The 22,579-nt window shown below is 39.8% G+C and overlaps 1 protein-coding gene across 6 annotated transcripts in view; it reads right to left on the bottom strand.

Moving 5' to 3' along the window:
- Nucleotides 1–22,579, bottom strand: part of dysc (whirlin protein dyschronic) — an 817,084-nt gene that overhangs the window by 342,140 nt on the left and 452,365 nt on the right. For all 6 annotated transcript variants that reach the window (XM_083113360.1, XM_083113363.1, XM_083113365.1 and 3 more), the window contains one exon: nucleotides 8,580–8,705. In XM_083113360.1, coding sequence (XP_082969486.1) covers nucleotides 8,580–8,705 — 126 coding nt within the window. The remainder of the gene's footprint in view (nucleotides 1–8,579; nucleotides 8,706–22,579) is intronic.

The raw sequence follows: 22,579 nt of genomic DNA, 5'->3' as shown, positions 1-22,579 counted from the left end.
GTCTGGACGCAGAGATATCTTAGAATTATACTCAAGCATACTTATCTCTCTCTCTCTCCTTCTCTCTCTCTCGAAAAGGAAAGAAAGAAAGAGGAAGGAGAGAAAGAAGAGAAGAAGGAAGAAGAAAAAGAGAGAATGAAGTAAGAATGAAGGAGAGAAAAGAGAAAAGAGGATCCTTCTTCTCTTTTATTTCCTCCTTCTCTCTCTCTCTCTCTCTCTCATTCCTTCTTAATCTCTTTTCCCTTTCATCTTTCTTTCTTTCTTTGAAAGAGAGAAAGAAGATAGAAAAAGTCTCTTTTCTTTCTCTATCCTTATTTCCATCTTTCTCTCTCTCTTTTTCTCTCTCCTCCTTTCCTCTTTAAAGGGAGAGAGAGAGAGAGAGAGAGAGAGAGATCTATTTTCTCTCTCTCTCTCTCTCTCTCTCTCTTACTCAGAAACCTTTTTTCGAAAGAAGACCAAGATGATGGCGTAGAAAATTGCTTCAAAACATAGCAGACGAGAATACAAAGTTTGTTTTAAGCATATGTGCTGATTAGTGTTGGACCTACAGTTCCAAGTGAAATATGAACAGAAACTAACTCCACTCCCCTCCAACATCCACAAAAAGTTTCATAAATGCAAAATTTAAAGTTATTTTAGTAGTAAGATGGAAAAGAAGGACATGAAATGGAATGAATAGAACGCCTTCTTCGTTAAATGTACCTTACCAACATTCGCATGCATTCAAACTCGATGACCTGGTTTACATTTGAAATTCTATCGCTACAAGGATCAACAAGTACGAATAGGAGGAGAGACAATTGAGTGCGTGAAGTACCCTTTGAAGCGAGTCAGTCTCTATTTACATATTAAATACCTACTGGAATTTACAGGCTTTGTGATCTTTTTTCGATCATCCCTCATAGCATACCAATTGTTAAAACGAGAACATGCAACGATATTTAGTACTGATGCTGAATCCACATTACAACGCAAACAATGAGACATTTCATACAATAAAACATTTCAACTTAAAGTTCTTAGAGCTCAACGGGTTTTTCTATAATATTATACAAGTTCTGTTTTAAGTATTAATCAACATTTATACTACTTGATTTGAAATAAGCTGTTATACACACACACTTTATGAATTTGTATGATAAATCCATTTGCCAACTCAACGCAATCGAATGAAGACATCATCTTTAAAATTATTTACATGTATACAACGCTCTTTAACTCGGCGAGTGCCTGTTAATTTTTTTTAACGATGAATATAAACACGTACGAGTATATCAGGGGTGGCCAACGCGTGGACCGCGGTCTACCAGTCGACCGGCAAGTCGCGAGAGGTAACTCGCGGTGCTCTGTCATATTATACGGATTTTATTATGCATAGTCACAAATAATTTTATTACTTACCTCTCTGTATTTTCAACTGTTGAATCAGGAAAAGAGCTTTGTTGTAACAGTTAATTTCTTTCTTTGTTGAATCACATAATAATTAACCATAAAAAATGTAAATATTCTTTGCCTTCTCCGTTCAGATTAACGAACAATTCGTTATTGAACGACTGAACAATGGACGATCGAAAGCTTTCTTCTCCTACACTACATTGTTGTTAGCGACAAGGTCGGTTTGGTTACATTGTTAGACGCAACATTGTTTGCACAAAATACTGGGCCAGTAGGAAGTTATTCGCAATGCTGTGGAACGCTGTGACGTTTGTCGAAAGTTCGCGATCGTAAGGTTGTAAACTCGCTGTGAGGATGCTCTCATACCTTCTCATTAAAAGGATGAAAAATTGATAATAATGAACTGGGGAGATACAGCCTAAAACAGCTGCCAGGCCCACAGTACTGAAGCCAAAACTTATTTAATAAATAAATAAGTAAGTAAAAATGCTTCCATTCTTAAGACTCCCGTTGTTAGGTCTAATAAGGTAAGTAGACCGACAGTGATTCTTGAAATGTAAATTACCCCTCAAACCAAAAACGTTGGCCACCCCTGACGTATAGAGTGAAAACGACATGTTCATACTTGTGACTGTAAAGTGCGATCACAATTGTTACTAACCTGAGCTCGCGTTCCAACGTGACTTTCCCTTGGAAAATACACCAAAAGATAGCCACACTGATGGAACAGGAGAGAAGAAACGTAAGGCATCACCCGGGAATATAATCCAAGACCTCTCGCATAAACCCATAATCCCGCTCGCGTGGTTACCCTCTCGTTGCACCAAGCGAACATGTTGGCATTCCAATCGGCAGTTAGCCCAGGACAATTGCCACGCCAAGATAAGCTCACGGGTGATTGATTGTGTCTGGTTACTCGCCTGCAAGATGCGGGGACCGACCAACACACCGCGTTATCAGTTTGGGTAATCATGCCTATTAATCACCCAGGTTTACGACCCGCTGTGCAGAATCTTGTGGGAAGCAGGTTGGGTCCCGTCCGTGTACATGCCCTGCTGCACCGATTGGGTTAACTCGGAACAGTTGCAGAGGAGAAAGATGAATCATGACGCAGTGAGTTGATCGCAAACACACGCAGAGCCAGGCACGTATCCAGGGTGGCTAAGGGGGCTGAAGCTTCCCATAAATTCTACAAATATCTAAAAAAATTAAATATGCTGACCAAGGAAGAAATTTATTTTATTATAAAACAAACAAAACGTAACGTTTCAACCTTCTAGCAAGGTCTTCTTCAGACTCTGCACCAAGTACAAATGTAACAAGGTACAAAACAGGACGATATATATACACAAAAGTAACTCCCCTCCAGACTATTAGAAAGTTGTTCTGGAACATTCTAGCATATGGCTTCCCCTTGTCAACTGTACTTTCACCCGAAAGTCTAAACATTTTCTTTCATCTGGAATGTAGCTGGACTCTTAATCTCACGCTCTTTTTCCTTCATTCTTCTTTCTTCTTCTCTCCTCTTTCTCTCTTGTCCTTTCCACTCTTTCTAACACTTTCTTCCATTCTTTGTTTATCTTCAGTCCCCATTCCAGTTGATTGTGTCTTCTTCCCCTTTCTTCTCTCTTTCCTTGCCTCCTTCCATTTTCTCACTAGCATTCTCTTCTCCCTTCCTATCTGCTTAGCCTCATCCCACTCCATGTCATGTCCTGTTTCTCTCGTGTGTTTAAATATCGCATTTCTCTCTCTCTCTTAAGTCGTAGATCATCCCTATGTTGTTTCAACCTGTCTTTCAGCCTCTTTTTCGTTTCTCCTATGTACACACTCTGACATTCTTTACATTTTACTTCGTAGATAATCCTTTCCTCTTCCTCTTCTCTGTTTTCCTTTCTCTTGTTGGCATTCTTCCTGTTTTTGTATCTTGTTACATATGTACTTATTGCAGAGTCTGAAGAAGACCTTGCTAGAAGGTTGAAACGTTACGTTTAGTTTATGTTTTATAATAAAATAAATTTCTGCCTTGGTCAGCATATTTAGTTTTTCATATCATGGAAACAAGGCTTAATGGTGTTATACAAATATCTAATTTAAATAGTGTATAGTGGTAATTAAATTTACTTCCTTAGTAGGATTAAACATTAGATCTAAAAAATTTAGTGTATAATAGAGGAACCAGTTTAACAATTTAATCCAAAGAATAGCTAAACGGATCCACAGCTCCCAAACTTTATAGTTTTCTTTGTGAGAGGTCACACAATATAAATTTGTGAGTAAAATTGGGCCCTAACTTTTAACCCTTAACCGGGCAACCAGTGTCTATCAGACACTGTTGCTTATATGTCCAAACGATACTTCCTGCGAACATGATATTTCTTGACTTCTTTTGTCTCTCTTCTTTCTCTTTCACAATATTTGACTTTGTTTGATAAAGAAGATCAGGCATAAAAAATATTTTCAATTTCACTTACGTAAACGGGCAAGCAGTGTCTGTCGGACACAGTGTACAATTGATATGTAAAGAAGTCTACTTGAATATGTATTAACAAATGTTTAATAAAAATAAAGTATTTAATGAGATTGATTGATTGATTGATTTGGTGTTTTAAGTCCACTTTATGCACAGTAAGACTACAGTTTAAAGTGGGATCCGAACCACTTGTGCCTCCACCGGGTATCGAACCCGGTACCCCTTGATTACAAGGCGACGACGCTACCACTGCCATAAAAATAATATTAACATGTTTCATATACAATGCTGCAAGAATTACAACAGCATGCAATTACGATGATGATGATGATGAATACAAGAATTATGGACATAACAATGATGATTAGGTTAAATATCATGTTACTCGCTTGTTTCCACAGAGACACAAAAATCTCGCATTAGAAGGGGAAGATCCATTTAAAACAATGCAGTGTCCGAGACACTGCTTTTGCGGACACGTTACAAAAATAGCTTGCCCGGATAAGGGCTTTTTTGAACGGAATGTGTAAACGTTAATAACAAAATACAATAACTATGAATTTCAGTACACTAACTGTACAAAATGTAAGAAAAATATTGGACAACAGTTATGTTAAGACATTCACTCATACGGTGGATCAAGTAGAAAAGTCTTCTCCATTTTTTTTGTTACTCGTTTATGTTTTGTTTCTTCTGTCCTTTAGTTTTCTCCTCTGTTCAAAATTTGTAATATATGTATGTATTTTTTTGTATTTTTGTAACTTTTGTATTTGTATAACTTTTTGTATTCGTATTTATCTAAGGTTTTGTGTAATAATTACTATGTGTTTGTATCATGTATTATGTATTTATGTAAATTATATTGTACAGCAAATCGTAATGCCTATTGTAATTGGAGCATTCGCTCTGTTATAGGCGACTGGTTAATAAATAAATAAATTTATATAATAATATCAATAATAATAATAACAATACATTTGGATTATTTTTTATTTGTAATAACTTATAATAGTTATTGTAAAATTACAAAAGTTGACTTGAAACTATTGATCGATCGATAATAACTAGGGAAGGGATTTTAAGGTGCAGCACCTTTCCAAAAATATAGCTGTTTTCATATCGATCGTTTCAGATGTATTTTAGGTCATGAAATCAAGTAAAATTAACACACTTTGTTGCACCTTTTTGTGAGATTAGCACATTTGTTCCCTCTACCACCTCTTTGATGCTTCAGCACAGTTTACCTTTTCTTTCATGTTTTGTTAAAAAAATTTGACCGAAAAATAAATTATTTTCACTCTTCTTGAGCAGCTACATAAACTCCTATAGTCACATTTTGTAGAGCAGAACGAAAGCTATAAAATGGTATAATATAATCATCGCAACTCCAGTAGTTCCCAAGATAATGTAGCAAAACCCGCGAGAGAAAGCGCAAATTTCAACAAAACCTATTCGACAGAACAACAGTTCCCTACGCGGTCCGCGCGCATTATATACAGTAGGCGCAGGGAAAGAGAGCATTGAATAAAGACAGACATTTTATCAGCACCTTTTCCTGCACCTTTTTGAAAACATTTTCAGAACCTTCCTTTCCTTTCCCAGAACATAATTTTGCACCTTAAAATCCTTTCCCTAAATTAATAACATATATAAAAACATGATACAATCCAAAAGTTCGGGGACTCTGCTCATAGTTCCTTACAATGACGACTTCAAAACACAGATGCACAACCACCTTCAAAGTAATCCCATGGCTGACGATACACGTTTGCCAGCGCTGGTAAAGCTGTTGGAAGCAGTGCTGGAAGCAGTGTTTTGTAACCTCCCGTAATGCCTTCTGCGATGCTGCTTTTACCTCCGTCTCTGACGCGAAACGACGCCCCTTTAGATGGGCTTTCACGTGAGGGTAAAGGTAGAAGTCGCAGGGGGCTAAGTACAGCATATATGCGGGATGTTCTAACACAGTATTGTCTTAGCGCCATTTAGGTACGTCACCCTGTTAACCTCAACATGGAATTTCTCAATTGAGGGTGCGATTCGCAAGCCAGGGCACGAATTTTAATTGTGATGCTTCTCCCAATCACTTCATGTAAACGTCATTCTGATTATTCCATAAGGGTGCTTCTCCCAATCACTGCATGTAATCGTCATTCTGATTATTCCATAAGGGTGCTTCTCCCAATCACTGCATGTAATCGTCATTGTGATTTTTCCATAAGGGTGCTTCTCCCAATCACTGCATGTAATCGTCATTGTGATTATTCCATAAGGGTGCTTCTCCCAATCACTGCATGTAATCGTCATTGTGATTTTTCCATAAGGGTGCTTCTCCAAATCACTAAATGTAATCGTCATTGTGATTATTCCATAAGGGTGCTTCTCCCAATCACTGCATGTAATCGTCATTGTGATTATTCCATAAGGGTGCTTCTCCCAATCACTGCATGTAATCGTCATTGTGATTTTTCCATAAGGGTGCTTCTCCCAATCACTGCAAGTAATCGTCATTGTGATTATTCCATACGGGTGCTTCTCCCAATCACTGCATGTAATAGTCATTGTGACTATTCCATAAAAGTGCTTTTCCCAATCACTAAATGTAATCGTCATTGTGATTATTCCATAAGGGTGCTTCTCCCAATCACTGAATGTAAACGTCATTGTGATTATTCCATAAGGGTGCTTCTCCCAATCACTGCATGTAATCGTCATTGTGATTTTTCCATAAGGGTGCTTCTCCAAATCACTAAATGTAATCGTCATTGTGATTATTCCATAAGGGTGCTTCTCCCAATCACTGCATGTAATCGTCATTGTGATTATTCCATAAGGGTGCTTCTCCCAATCACTAAATGTAATCGTCATTGTGATTTTTCCATAAGGGTGCTTCTCCCAATCACTGCAAGTAATCGTCATTGTGATTATTCCATACGGGTGCTTCTCCCAATCACTGCATGTAATCGTCATTGTGACTATTCCATAAAAGTGCTTTTCCCAATCACTAAATGTAATCGTCATTGTGAATATTCCATAAGGGTGCTTATCCCAATCACTGCATGTAATCGTCATTGTGATTTTTCCATAAGGGTGCTTCTCCCAATCACTACCTGTAATCGTCATTGTGATTATTCCATAAGGGTTTAGAAAACCGCGTTAAATAAGCAAAAAAAATGCCCCTCTCTCTCGTAGTGGTTTACGCAATCGTCTTGTAAGTCCTAGGATCAATTTGCTGTCTGTACACATTCAAGTGGTTCATAATCGCACTTTAATATGTAGGTCCAGTCTCCATCAGATTCGTCTACGAATGAAATAAACCAAGTCAAAATCTAAGCCGAAAATTATAATCCGAAGTTTTTAACAGTGAATTGTCTCTAAATCCCTACAACAAAAAAAACAAAATTCTTAACGCCAATTTCTGTTACTGCGAGGAAAACTTCTTACGTGTAAACACTAATAATTCTAGTTTTACTACGAGATTTTCTATTCGAAATTCCACAAAACAAATTTGTATGTCACCGTGATACCTGTGGTGAAAATGAGACAGATATCATTTTTGATATTGGTTAATTGCTACAGATTAAGTTCTCAACACGAATATTCCCGTTTGGTCTAATCTATTGTCCTTACCTCGTCAGCGACGGTTGAACAGTTCCTGTACCAATCGGAATAGAGGACGCGAATGGAAAACAAAGGCGTTACGCTTGAGCATAAAGTCTTGCCACGACCAATCCTTACGTTGTCCTCTTGCAAATTTTGTTGTGGTAGTTATCTGTGTGTTTTATGCGCACTCTTCTGCAGATCTATTCGCAGCGTAGTTTTCGTAGAACGTGAGGTTAACTCACCCTATAGCGACAATGCAGCATGGCAGCTGATACAAAAGTCAATGGTCAGCAAGTGAGGGGAAAGTAACGTAATATTTTGGATCAAAGGCACTTTATGTGAAAAATTCATCCTCCGCATATTGTGTCCCTTTTCTTGTCGCAATTTCCAATCTTACTCTGATTATTGACTCGTATATTAGTAATAAACACACAGATAGCTTAATGGTGTGGATAAGAGTGCAGATATATACTAAAGACAAAAAAATACACACAAGTGTGGCATTGCAACCACAGGAAACCTGTGAACGCCGTGGTGTTATGCAACCCACACTACTGCATCGTCAGTCGGGTTGCATACAACTCAGGATTCCACTTTCATTGTATGCGGGAGATACAACCAGAGTTCAACATCTGTGGTTAAACGTGTAATATTAACCTTCAATCAACAACTATTTTGGAGAAAACATCTGCTTTGGTTAGGTTGTAGTTTTGAGCACAACACCGAAGGTTTCTCGTTCGACTCCAGGCCTAGTTCTTTGCTACAGCGGATAGCAAAGGAATGTCCCCTCCGGTTTTCGTCACTATTCTCAGTCCGCCGTAACAACGAATTAATGTAAACAAATACACGTGTGTTTTGAGAAATCCTATTGGCTGCTCCAATGACAGCTACTATGTTGAAGTTGTGAAACTTTATATTACTGCCAATATGGTCAAAATAACACCAGAAGTGACCCAAAAGTCACGTGGTTTTGTTATATTAACTCTCACTGGATGCAGAATAGGCATGATTTGCTCACTACATAAAAAGAACAAGTGTGAAGATAAAAGGATGGGTATTTTTACAAACACATACTCTATAAGGTATGAATATCATCATGCTATACTTGGCTCACCATGAGTCCCGCTCTGTCCGCCACTGAATCCTTGTCCACTCCAGTGATGAAGATGCCCAAGCCGTACTCGACTCCGCCCCGTATCATCAGTCCTAGCGACTGACCGGGTTCGATGCTCAGATCCACCTGAAACGAGAAATAATTCGTTATGCGAAATATGCATTTGGAAATCTCGACAGTCACTTTACAAAACGGCAAAGGAAGGAAGCACAACGAAAAGGAACTATCTGTGACAGATGCAAGTCCCTTGCCTACGAGATGTTTCACCCTATTAATCATATTAATTAAATATTAATTATATTAATTATAAAACAGGTGAGTGGAGAAGGTTACATACTTTAGAACTGCATAATTTCTACCCATGTGCAGATATTATTAGAATAATTAATTCAAGAAGACTTAGGTGGGCAGGCCATGTGGCACGAATGGGAGAGGAAAGAAGATTTTACGAGATTCTTGTTGGGAAACCTGATGGTAAGAGATCTGTAGGAAGGCCAAGACGAAGATGGAAGGATAACGTTGGGATGAACCTAAAGGAAATCGGAAAGGATGGAAAAGATTGGATTGATATTGCCCAGGATAGGGACAGATGGATGGCTTGTGTTGCTGCAGCCATAAACCTCTAGAGTTAGTTTATTACTTATAAATAGACCTCGGATTTTTTGGTTCTAAAAAGATCTAAAATAGGCTCCAAAAATCTTAAAATAGGTTCTAAAAATTCTAAAAATCTTAAATTAGGCTCGAAAAATCATGAAGTAGGTTCTAAAAAACGAAAAAATTCAGATTATTTACAATCGTTAAAAACAAAATTTTACAAGAACCGTAAGAAGTTTCACGTCCGGCCAAGGAGGACGAAACTACCTGCAAAGGACGATTCCAATCGCGAGAGGGGAAGCAGGGAGAAGCACTCGCCGAACTACCCTGTGGTATTTCGCTTGTGTGGGTTTGCTTGTTGTGTTTATTACAACTTTCTGTGTTGTATTTGTGATTTGTGATGGCTCTTACAATTAGCAACAAACCGTTTCGAAGTGGAATAAGGAAAATTGGGACGTTTTGGCACCTGTTATACATTCTACAAAACACCCTCGTTTTGCTAGAAAATGTCACAAGCCATTCAGTTACTACATTTATACTTATAATACTATATACAACAATATTATTATTATTGTATACCATCCTGATTAATGATGTGTACATTTGTGCTAATTATAATATTTACTAAGAAGATCAATTTAATTGAATGATCTAAAATAAAGCTACTGGTTTACAAACAAGTTTATCTACTAAAATGACGATATGAATACTTTCCTGATATGTTCTGTTTGCTGATATAGTATATGACTGGCTTACATAATTCGTAAACATCTCTGTATGTATTTTGGCGGCGATGTTACTACGTTGAAACTTCATTGCTGTTTCTACAGCAGACGATTTTCAAGAAACCCGCTTCCTGTCCGAAGCTCCGTCACCCCTATTTAGCCACTGAACGCGTCCGGTTGGCGCATGCGCACTTCCGTCCATGGTCTCGGCTAAGGCAGCCAGACAGTAGGTATATACAACAACCAACTACAACCTTAGTGACAATGAAGTTCGACCAGTCACAAATATAGGAGTGCGTTGTGAAAGAAGGAGAACACATGCATATGCTGAACATATTTTATTCAGCAGGCTACACGGAACAAAGGAAAACATAAATTTCCGCTGCAACGCAGCAATGTATGGTGTCCACACTAAATAAAACATTTTCGTCCATCTACACGTGACATTGAAGTTCGACCACTGTTAGAGGGGATCCTGTTTACCATGGTGTGACGCCGCCCCGTCGGCGAATAACTGTGGCAATGCGTCGGGGCATGCTGCGGACGAGTCGTTCAAGGTATTCCACATCGATGCGGTGCCATTCCTCCTGCAGGCAGGCGATAACAGCAGCCACTGTCGTGGGTCCCCTCTGTTGCACACGTCGCTTAAGAACACGCCACACATTCTCAATGGGCGAGAGGTCGGGACTCGATGGTGGCCATGGCAGAGTTCGCACGTGATGGCGAGTCAACCATTCTCTTGTCAGCCGCGCTGCATGAGGCCTGGCATTGTCGTGTTGAAAGATGAGACGCCGACTGTGGAACAGGTGCCTTCGCACAGTGGGAAGATGCCGCTCCAGTATGCGTGTATAGGCGTGTGCATTCACAATGCCCTCACTGACGTGTAGTGGGCCGACCCCAGATGCCGTCATGCATCCCCATACCATCACTGACGCAGGTTTCTGTACCCGACGTGCATAAGATTTTGCTTCATTCTGTTCCTCCTTCCGACAAATGACTGTTTTCCTTATTTTCCCGTACACAACATTGAAAATGGATTCGTCCGTCCACAAAACCCTGTTCCACTGCCGAAATGTCCATCCCCGGTACATTCGTGCCCACCGTAGTCGATTGCCTTTGTTCAACATGGAAAGGAAGGGGTTACGTTTCGCCTTGTACACTCGGTAACCGCATCGCTGTAGGTAACGGCGAATGGTTCTGGTTGACACTTCAATGTGAAAGCGTTCTCGAGTCCACAGTCGTAATTCGGCCACAGAAACATGATTGTTGGTCTGGATATAGCGCCTAAATACCCGTAGGTCACGCACGCTCAGCAGGCGTTTTCGACCGGGGGCCTTACCTGGCTCTGTAGTACCCGTATTTTGGTGGTGTTTGATGATGCAGTGGACGGTTGACTTGGGTAAGTTCAGTTGGCGCCCTATTTCCCGTTCACTGAGTCCATCCCGTTGCAACTCCACCACTCTTCTCCTCACGGTGTTGTCAATAGGTTTGCCCCTGGCCATGGTGATGATGCACTGCGGTTCCTCGGTGCACAGCACCCGCTTATATACGGCGGACTCCCTTATCGTGTCCGTGACGTCATGCTTCCGTCGAATGTGCCACTATCTGGAATTTCCGTATGGGTCTGGTGCCTGGTCGAAGTTCAATGTCACGCGTATTGTTCCCCGTTTTCGTTCTTTACGTGACCTTGGGTGCAACATGCTGGGATCACGATTCTTGCCTGCTCACCAGCCTCCTCTACACACATGCGTCACTTTTGCGGGTCACCCATTCCACCGCCTATGCCTCTGTGCATTTAATCACGTATTCCTTTCTGGTCGAACTTCATTGTCACCAAGGTTGTATGAATTTTCTTACCAAATATTAATTTCTTTACATCACTTCCAGTGCGTGAATTTTGGTAAAACATAAAAAAAGGTACAAGCAGTTTTTCTTCCTAGACGTGAACAATTGCAACTTTTATTAAGGGGGGCAAGGACAGTTTACTTTCTCTTAGTAAACAATGCTTAGCGTTTTTGGGGGGCAAGAAGTACCCCTCTAATGGCCGTCAATGTGTGCAGGGTAACAGTGGCGTCAGACATTTTGTTTTCTTTGGAGATTTGAAAAACATCACAGACTTGGAGGGAGGGAAATCGTCAGAAAATATGTTTCAAACATGCCAGTCATTGAATTGTCTGGTCACCAAACCGAGTAAATACCTCTCAGAGACATAAAAATCATGTAAAACCTAAAAATAGAAAGGTTTATCTTATGTACATAAACCTAAAATAGGTTCAAACAAGCAAAATAGGTTATTTTAGGCACTATAATACTTCTTCAGTTGTTGCATTTTTTAATGAAACGCTTACATAACTTATTACTTCTTATTTACCTGTAAAGGAAAAATTAGGTTAAAAACGTAAAATCCGAGGTCTACTTATAAACACACGAATAAGAGAAGCAACAACACAATTACACTTTGACGAAAGCCTCAGAGTGGGACTTGGAGGAATACAATTTTATTCCGGGATATTACCCCTTACCGCTGGAGTCTTTGGCCACATATATCAGTTTTTACCACAAAAGAAATTAGATTTACAGCGTGTTCCATTCAAACCTCCCACATTTCAATTCATCATTGCTAAAATGTTATGTAACATAGTGGAATGCGAGTGGTACTAGACGAAAGAGAAACTCAAAGAATTTTATTGCATGATCTCGAAGTTCACCATTCTCTCACTATGCAGCGCCACAATCGGATAAAGCATAATGGCGACTCCGCAGCAGCGCGCACAATCTGTATTCTGGTATGCAGAGACTTAATTAATCAGTACAGTGCAACTAAATTACCGGGGAGAATATGGAGGTTAATGGTTTTCCTATGAGATGCTTCACCTCCATATTATTTCCTTTGTAGCTGATTCATGTTCAATAACCTCGTACTCACTATCAACATTACTGATATCATCAATACCTGTTAGGTTAGGGCCTCCCCAATGGCGCAGTGGTAGCGTTGTCGCCTTGCAATCAAGGGGTCCCGGGTTCGATACCCGGTGGAGGCGCAAGTGACTCGGATCCCACTTTAAACTGTAGGTCCAGTCCCGATTAGCCTTACTGTACATAAAGTGGACTTAAAACACCAAATCAATCAATCAATACCTGTTAGGGGATCATCCAAGGTTGCAAGGATATCCACTTCGTTTACAATGCTCGAAATAATGAGGCCACTTTAGAACACGCGTTAACACACAAAGCAACGCTAACGACACATTTGGGACCTGGGGACACAATTATAGATGTTTTTGCTCGGTAACCACTACACTGGATCGAAGACGACAACTGCGCCAGTCACGTCATTGATGCCAACCACTTCTTAATGAAAGGGCAAAACAAATTTCCGTCGAGTTCTTATGACCCAGGCGTGTCCACTACGGATTAAGCTCCACTCGTCAACCCATGTAGTGAATACTTGGAGTGTACTTTTAACGAAGATAAAGTACACGTTATTCCATTTCCATGTGTTTCTCTTTTCTTGCTGTACTTTCAAATTCCGTGTCGATATTAAGATCATGGTATAAAGGAAATCTCAGCTAAATAAACCGAAAAATTCGTCGAGAGAAGGTCCAATGACCAAACCGATATTGAGAAGAGAGTTATATCGAAGGATGAGTATGCTCATTGAACTTTAAGATTTGAGGACGAAAAACTGATGAATGAAAGAGGGGGAGTACATATAGGGTGAACTGAAGATTGTGTAAGAATAACATACATGGTGTACCACCAGATGCTACCTCGTTTGTTACATACAGCAACTTTAAAAGGGCAGCAGCAAAAATACTTTTTGATGAGGAGGGACAGAATGTCAATACATATGGTAGATTCAGCGGGGCCCTTTACCCACTGTACCCCCTCGAGAATCACGTCGAATTCTTCTTTCGTCGACAGATTTCAATGATTTTCGTAATGCAAAAGTGGTTCCAGCGTTATGAAAGCAGAAATAACGGAGATATTTGGTCCCAAAGAATGGTCCACGTAAGTTAAAACCTGCAATTTTGGAGTACTTTCGCAGATTTTTGTTAGTCAAAACTATTTCCATTCACACAAAAATAGCGAGAAATCCGCCGAAAATAACTATCAGTACAAAACCTAACAATCCTAACCTAACTACGTAAAATTATAGCTGCTGTTGTGGAAAGTCGTTTTGGGTGCTATATTCACTTGCGCGAAGCCTTCGGGCTGTTCTGTTTCACAGTAAAGTAACATGCTAAGGTAACAGACGTGCTTTACTTCACAGTAACACACTTCTGCGAGCTAAAATAAACTGAAAATGTTCATAAACAACAAAATCTTCATAAACCATGCAAACAATTTCACTTTCTCTAGGGGGCACAGAGCGTCAAGGGTACCGATTAAGCATACTTGAGTTGAAATTGAAACAAAATATATTACCAGTTTCAAATTGGGAACTCCTATCTTTTGATTTGTGCGACTGAGTACTAGTGTTAGTGAGTATTGTAGTGATGAATGTAACTAAATATTTGTATCTATCATAGCATGCACTTTGCTTGTACACGTTTTGCAGGATAAATAATAGAGCAGCCACAGGCTGAACTTTGCTCATGAGTAGGGATACGATTTTTATGACCTAAAAATCACCAAAATATGCAAAATAAAATATGCTCTTATGACCTAAAAATCACCAAAATATGCAAAATAAAATATGCTCTTATGACCTAAAAATCACCAAAATATGCAAAATAAAATACGCTCTTATGACCTAAAAATCACCAAAATATGCAAAATAAAATATGCTCTTATGACCTAAAAATCACCAAAATATGCAAAATAAAATATGCTCTTATGACCTAAAAATCACCAAAATATGCAAAATAAAATATGCTCTTATGACCTAAAAATCACCAAAATATGCAAAATAAAATATGCTCTTATGACCTAAAAATCACCAAAATATGCAAAATAAAATATGCTCTTATGACCTAAAAATCACCAAAATATGCAAAATAAAATATGCTCTTATGACCTAAAATTTTACAAAATGTGCACTATAATATAATTTAAAAAATATGCCCTCATAACTACACTGTTTCAAACATCAATATCTAACTTGAGGACCTCCCCGATGGTGCAGTGGTAGCGTAGTCGCCTTGTAATCAAGGGGTCCCGGGTTCGATACCCGGTGGAGGCACATGGCACAGTGGTTCGGATCCCACTTTAAACCGTAGGTCCAGTCCCGATTAGCCTTACTGTGCATAAAGTGGACTTAAGACATCAACTCAAACCAAACCAATATCTAACTTGAATTTTTTGAAATTAAAATTTTGGGTGCGTCAGCACTTAGGCTATTTTGTACCCGTCACTTTATACGGGGTCCAGCCCCTTACCTGAACTAAAATGTAAATAATAACACATTTAACGTTGGAAGACTAAAATATTCTGAAATAGGTTAACAGAAATAAAATAAACATAACTGTAATATCGTGTCGTAACTAACATATTAAAATATTCTGACTTCGGTTAAAAGCTGAGGCTGTACAGGGGCACTCAGCACACATAAGGACAAGACACAGGACAACACACAGAATTATACTGGCCACAGGGCCAGTCGCCGGAGACTCGTTCGTCTGCAAAATGCAGTCCGTGGAAGTGAGGTTGACAATTGGGTGTACTACACCCCTGACATCCCATCAATATCTAACTTATGCTGAAATATTTTCATATACATATTATTTTCAGTTCACTTTATGGATCCTGATGAGTTGAAATGCACAATGAATACTTTCTGTAAATTTTCAATTAAAAATGAAAGAGATTTTGCTGTAGTAAAAAAGAAAGCCTCGAGTGAACATGGGAGCAAGAACGAATCCACTTGGAAAATGACTGTATATTTCTTGAAAAAGCGAAAATATGCTGAATATCACCAAAACTCCATGAAAATATGCTTCATCACGTAGAAATGGTCAAAAATCTCAAAACATTCTCTTAAAAAGCACCTTAATTCAATTAATTTCTTCACAATATAAATTTCTATATATTTAGGGAACACATCACGCTTATCAAAAAAATATACTACGAGACTCCATGAGGCATTAGAAAGATCGCTTTGCGGGCTTGCAGCAGACGACAATATGGGTCTATGTCTGCGAGAACCAATCAGGTCCGCGAATGAGCGAACCCAGTTGCCACATTTAGCTCGCTGCACCCTTCTGGAAGGGTGAGTGACCTCTGCCTCTTGCTACCTCGGCCTACTTGTTCGGCTGAGGAGCAGACGACACGAGAGTATAGGCAACAGTGTGCGAGCGACGTCTGCTGTTAGCCCGCGAAAACGCTCTTTCTAAGACCTCCTGCAGTATAAGTCATAAACTTCGAATTTCTGAACACCGTAAAATTTTCACAACGTTTAGAAGTACACAGAGTTTCATTTCTTAATAGTATTTTGTTCCCTTAAACCTGGTTTCGACACTACGGGCCCTCGCAAAAATGGCATTTCACCCTGCATGTATGCAACCACGCGGTACAGATTTACAGTTGGCAATGACTTTCTTCTGAAATAATATCGTGCCAGCATAGACGCCGACAGAGTAAAGTCACCGGCTGAGCTAATCGCGACGATGAGCATGGATGTTGTATAGATAAAACTGATTATGGACCCTCACAAAGGATCCTGAAAGCAGTACTCAATGTGCTAGTCCGCCGAGGCGTCTGAGAGAGAAGTGAGAGGGGGAAAAGTAGAGAGGAGAGAAAACGAGAAAGGGGTAGAGAGGGGGGAGAGTTCCTATCTCTTACAAAAGGCAGACAAGCGCAGCCCAGGGCAATGCACAAACTTCCCCAAACACTTGTTCGTGCAAGCACAAAAAGGCCTCCCCCGCAGGTACTGCACGCGTTACACGAAATGTTAGCGATGGAAAATGCAAGACTCTTCAGCCACTGCCGCTGCAGAGATGCCGACAAACAAATGAGGTAAGACCTCCTCAGATAGAGACGAGTTCCCAAAGCTTTGAGAGGGTTTTGCAGCCAGGAACTATCGGAATTGGGAATCTCCAGTGTCTTCATTTACGCTTAAAAAAGGGCAGAGATCATAAAGTGATGCTGCTGCTTTGAGACGTCTCCTTTACCGAGTAAGCTTAAACATCCACTCTCTCTATCGCAAAAGGAAACAGAATTAGAGACAAGTTGAAATGATCTCTGCAGAGGAACTACCTAAAAAGATGGACTGGGAATAGAACAGGCCGTTTATTAAGAAGCAATAAAGTAAGTGGTGCTTGGTTTTGGGGAGACAAGAACGAGAATTCTAAGATAGAAAGTTGCCAAAATCCCTGTGCTTCCCCTTGAATCTGCGAATAATATCTCATACACCAAATTTAACGATATCACCTATTTGACTACTTTTTGTTCATACATTCCTATGCAGACTTACATGACCTGATACACAGTCATAAGAGGTACATATTTTACAAATGACATTTATCTTCTAACAGATAAAAATAGGCGTGTGTGTGTGTTTGTTCCGGCATAACTCTCGAACTCCTGGAGCGATTTCAACCAAACTTGGTACACATATCACTTACAATCTTGAAAGATGTACTGTGGGGGTAAGACACCCCTGGCACGCTTAGGGTGTGGGTGGGAAGGGAACATAAAATAGCATTCTGTTGCAATGCATTTTCGTGTCATATCCTGCAAGTTATGCTTCCTGCTACACAGCACAGCGAAGTTGGTTGTCTACACAGAAGGTGCGATATTACTATCCTGGAGCAATTTCAAGCAAACTTGCTACACACATCACTTACAATCTGGAAAGAAATACTGTGGGGGTAAGACACCCCTGGCACCCCTAGGGGTGGGGGTGGGAAGGGGTGAAGTAAAAATAATCGAAAACGACCGATATTAGTGTGGAATCCATAGTTTTCGGGGTCGCTAAGATGAATAGTGACACTCCCAATGCCGTTCAACTCCAAGACACCCCTGTTACCCCTAGGGGTGTCTAATATAAGCTTGGGATAAATAAATACCCGGGCAATCAGCTAGTACAAATATAAAACCTGGCTTTTCCAAGGAGATTGAATATTAAAACGCCTTTATCTCGAAGTAATACTCGGCGCGCCACGGCGTTAGGGGTTCCGGGTTCGAATCCCGGTCTCGTCACGGATGTTCTTTGTCAATGTAGCATCATGAATTTCATCATATCATCACTCATCCTCACGATTAGCCAAACGTAGCAGGAAAGCGAAGTAAAATAAACCGAATCAATCAATCGAAATAAGGTTTGGCACCTTTGTGATTTTGACATTGATGCAACGGTATGTTGTATCACACTATGTCGTATTGTCATGTGTTGTATCACTACACTCCTCCTCATTGAGATAATAACGTTGCCTTGTAATCAAGAGACCCCGGGTTCCAGTGGAGGCACATAGTGGTTCAGAACCTATTTTAAACTGATTGTTTGAAGAAGGAAGAAGAATGAAGGAAATAAAGCGTGGGATAAAGAGTCCAACCACATTCACTTTCAGGTGAAAGTACAGTTGACAAGGGAAAGCCACCTGCTAGAATGTTCCAGAACAACTTTCTAATAGTCTGTAGGGGAGTATTTTTGTGTATATATATATATCGTCCTGCTTTTGTACCTTGTTACATTTGTACTTGGTGCAGAGTCTGAAGACCTTGCTAGAAGGTTGAAACGTTACGTTTAGTTTATGTTTTGTAATAAAATAAATTTCTGCCTTGGTCAGCATATTGAGTTTTTCATATCATGGAAACAAGGTTTAATGGTGTTATGATTGCTTAATGCAATATAACATATTTTCATAGTCTAACAGAAATGAAATACAATATAAACATGAAGCTGATGTTTATATTTCCAGTTATTAGAAGCACAGGGTGATTCAAAAGTATGGTCTCATAGGCAACTCTGTTATAAGTTGCTGGAAATAGACGAGTTTTCATGTGGTACAATTCAGAGTAAATTTTACAAGAGATGCAAAATAATACATTAGATTCTCTTAAGCAAAATTATTTTGGAGCTCTGCCCCCACATCGTTAACATTGGGGGTGGGCTCGAGCCCCCCCCCCCAAGCCCCATGGAGTCGACGCCTATGCCTGTGGGTGGTCCTTCCGGAAACTTCATCGTGCAGAACAACGTGTGCAGTTGAACCCGCTGATTTCTGGTGCTGACCGAGAAAACTCTTTCTCCCTTTACAGTACGTTTGGCAACATGTGGTGAACCCAACACTCACTTGTTTCGTCCCGCGAACAACGCTCGGTGCCTTGTGACTCGAAAATGTCCGATATCAGTCGAAGAAAATTCAACTGATCGCTGATTCGCTGTTTCCCAGCCGCCAGATGGAGTTGCGTTCAGTATAGGGGTGTCACACTTTCACCTTTGTGTGTGAACCCCAAAAGTCAATTATGTTAAGCCACCCCCGTGACCTAGACGAGACAATATGGACGTGAAAGCAGCCTTGTACAGTCACGCACACTGCCGGCTTGTAACGATTGCATTGAAAGTCAATGTATTAATTACAAGCCGGCAGTGGCCGTGACTGTACTTGACTACAGGATTGACAAGAGAAAGAAAGATAATATGTCTTGAAAGAGACCTGTCTGCACGTACGACATTGCAGTCGACGAATGGTGAACATGGTGCATAAAGACAGAATATGCTCGTCACGGTCCATTGAGCAGGACTAGTAGACAGTTATGGTTCAGATAAAGAAAGAGACTTACGGGGGCTTGTTCTTCGTCAGTTGGAAGCCTTTCAAAAATTGAAAGACCATCCCGGACGGTTGGGTGGGTGCGCGTTTTTTTCCGTGGCACTGGAGGAGGGGGAAGGAGAACTCTTGGATTGAGTGAAGACTCTTGTAGAATCCGAACGGAACTCTCCACATAAATCTTGCTCGGACACGACACCAAAGATGGAGTGGAGAAAGCGGGGAAAGGAGGGGAGGAAGGAACAAGAAACATAAATGAAAAAGGCGGTGGAATGCTGGCGGTGGAGACAACATGTCTAGGACAAAGTAAGTATACAGTTCTCTGTCTAGTGTTGCCAGATACTGAGAGCACAATTTCCCCCTATTTTATCCTTCATATGAAGCAATAATAATAATAAACTGGTGGTTTTGTTAGTGCTAGTGACAAATTAATTAGTAGTGAGTGTTTTCTTTAACCTTTTTATATACAGGGTAATTCAGAATTCCTATTACAAACTTCTAGGGGTTGTAGAGGGGACTTAGTAGATCGAGTTTTGATAAGGAACCCATGTCCGGAAACGTACAGTTTTGGTACTTCACAGATGACAACATCATATAATTTCACATCTCCATAATCTAATCGGGCAAAAATTGTGATGGAATGATTCGATGCGGAAAATGCTCTGCATACAGACGTTGCGCAGCTCTATCATTACGTCCAGCCTCGCCGTAAATTAACATGTCCGTGTTCTCGGCAAACGTGTATTAAACCATACTGTACTGTCTTCCGCTTCGACTGAATAGCAAATACAAGAAGGTCGAAGCACACCGGATTGTAAACAGAGGACGTTGGAAGCAGCACACATGGTATCAGGTGACTGAAGACGTCGCCCTCCGTCAATGTGGGTTGCCTACCGTGAATCGGGAGATGTGAAATTATGTCATCTTGCCATCTGTGTAGTACTAGAACGGTAAGTTTCCGGACATGGGTTCAACAACTAGCAGTGTGTAATAGGAATTCTGAATCACCCTGTGTATGAAAAATGTTAAACATATTAATCATGTATGCTACTGGATACAGGGACAGATATCCCTGGTCACTCTTGAATGTGCAGTTGCGTTTCTCCCATTACCTTCATAAGTTGATCCTTATCCTCATACTCTGTTTAACCGAATACGTAGGAAAGGGACGTAAAATAAAATAGAAATACACACACACTCAAGGTTGTGGAAGAATGAAGTACCTAGGTATGTACAAATCTGATCACCGTACGGTACAATTTGGATCAACATCGAGTGAAGAAACAGTATCCTTAATATATATACTACAAGTGCAACTTCTTCTACGGTGTAGGCCTACAGGAGCAAAATAATAACAAACTGCATGTTCTGTTAGTTTAATAACTCTATTTGACTACTCATCGTTACATAATTCAAAATATTGGAAAAGTATGTATGGCTACGCCTAGAGTATTTTTTTTTCGTTCTTTTAATATTAGGCTACCTTGTAAGTACCACTCGGATATTATATTAGGGAGATAAGTTTTTAATTTCTTGCTACATTACAATATTTGATGTAGCTATATTATTTTAAACATACTATGGTTTAAAAATATACAAAAGCAGAAAGATTTGAAACAGAAGATCTTTACGTAATATTTATAGATAGGTCTATTTTTATCATGAAAAAATCACAAGGATTTATTGACGTGTGTTCCTTGATTTGTTGTTAGTATCATGAAAAGAAGTCCGTTGTGTCTACTGCCATTACAGGCATTTGCCGCAGGTGAATTGCTTCTTTCCTTTAGCGCCAACACACAACTCGTGATACCAACGATTCCAGCAATGACACCATATCCAGTCTACTTTAGATTCTGAGGCAACACTGTAATATCTAGGGCCCGGGATTTTATATCCTACAAAACTGTAAAATATGTATGTAATTTTGTCATATAAATTGGAAAATATGTCATGAAAAATTACAAATATGTCAGAAAAATGCAGAAATATTCCCAGTAAATTCAAAAATATGTACAACAGAACTCTCGAATTTCTCCCATACCCGATAGAGTAGAGTAGGGGCTGTAATGTACCGAATGATATTTTTACTTTTGACTGATTTTTGTGAAAAGCGAAAGACAAAGGAATGAAAACGAAACTTCTTTACTTCTCGTGCAACAATGAGAGAGAACATTTTTCCTCAATAATGATTGCATGGCTATCAATTGTCGGCGGGATAAAAAAGTGAGGTATTATTGTTCTGTACTAAGAAAAGACGGCACCTTTCTTCCTCCGCAATTTCCATATCCTGCCATCGACCATATGAACTATCCGTTGTGCTAAAGCTACGAAGAAACAATTATGAAATAACCGATTATGTGCGAGAGAATCACGAAATTATACAGAAGTATGCCTTATTACAATAAAATGGAAGAAATATGTTGTAAAAACGCGAAAATGGTGAAATATGTCAAAATATGCTTTGTCAAGTTTGTCTATTTCGGCTGATTTTCATCAGATATGTAAAGATCTCACCCCAATATTAGATCCGAAGCCAAATAAGAAATATGTTATAACATAATGTCCCGGCCCCTAGTAATAACTTATATTACAAAATGCACACACATCACAGTTATTTTTCAGTGCTGACGAAGTCTCTCTGCTCCTTTGTCTCTTTGTCGGTGGGAAGAGTCTCTTTTTAGTAAGCCTATTGGTTGCAGTTTTGCACAAGTTTTTGTTGCTTGTTAAATGAGTAGAAGATGTTTCCACTCTCTTTCCAGCATTACTTCCATACTTTGTGAAGTAATGTGTTGCACGCGTTACGGTAATGGAACTAAAACCGTATACCTTGCTGATCGAAATTGTACCATTTCCGCCGATCGATCGCACCACTTTGTGCATGGAAACAAATATTTCTGTAGTTCCCTCATCTCTCACCACATTGTTACCCATGTCACATGCTACAGCCAGCACATGCTGGTCCACGTTTGACTTG

Source organism: Lepisma saccharinum, chromosome 27 (assembly GCF_977018435.1).
Source record: "Lepisma saccharinum chromosome 27, izLepSacc3.1, whole genome shotgun sequence".
NCBI classification, from domain to species: Eukaryota; Metazoa; Arthropoda; class Insecta; order Zygentoma; family Lepismatidae; genus Lepisma; species Lepisma saccharinum.
The sequence above is the reverse complement of the archived record's forward strand: the minus strand, read 5'-3'. Positions and strand labels throughout refer to the sequence as shown.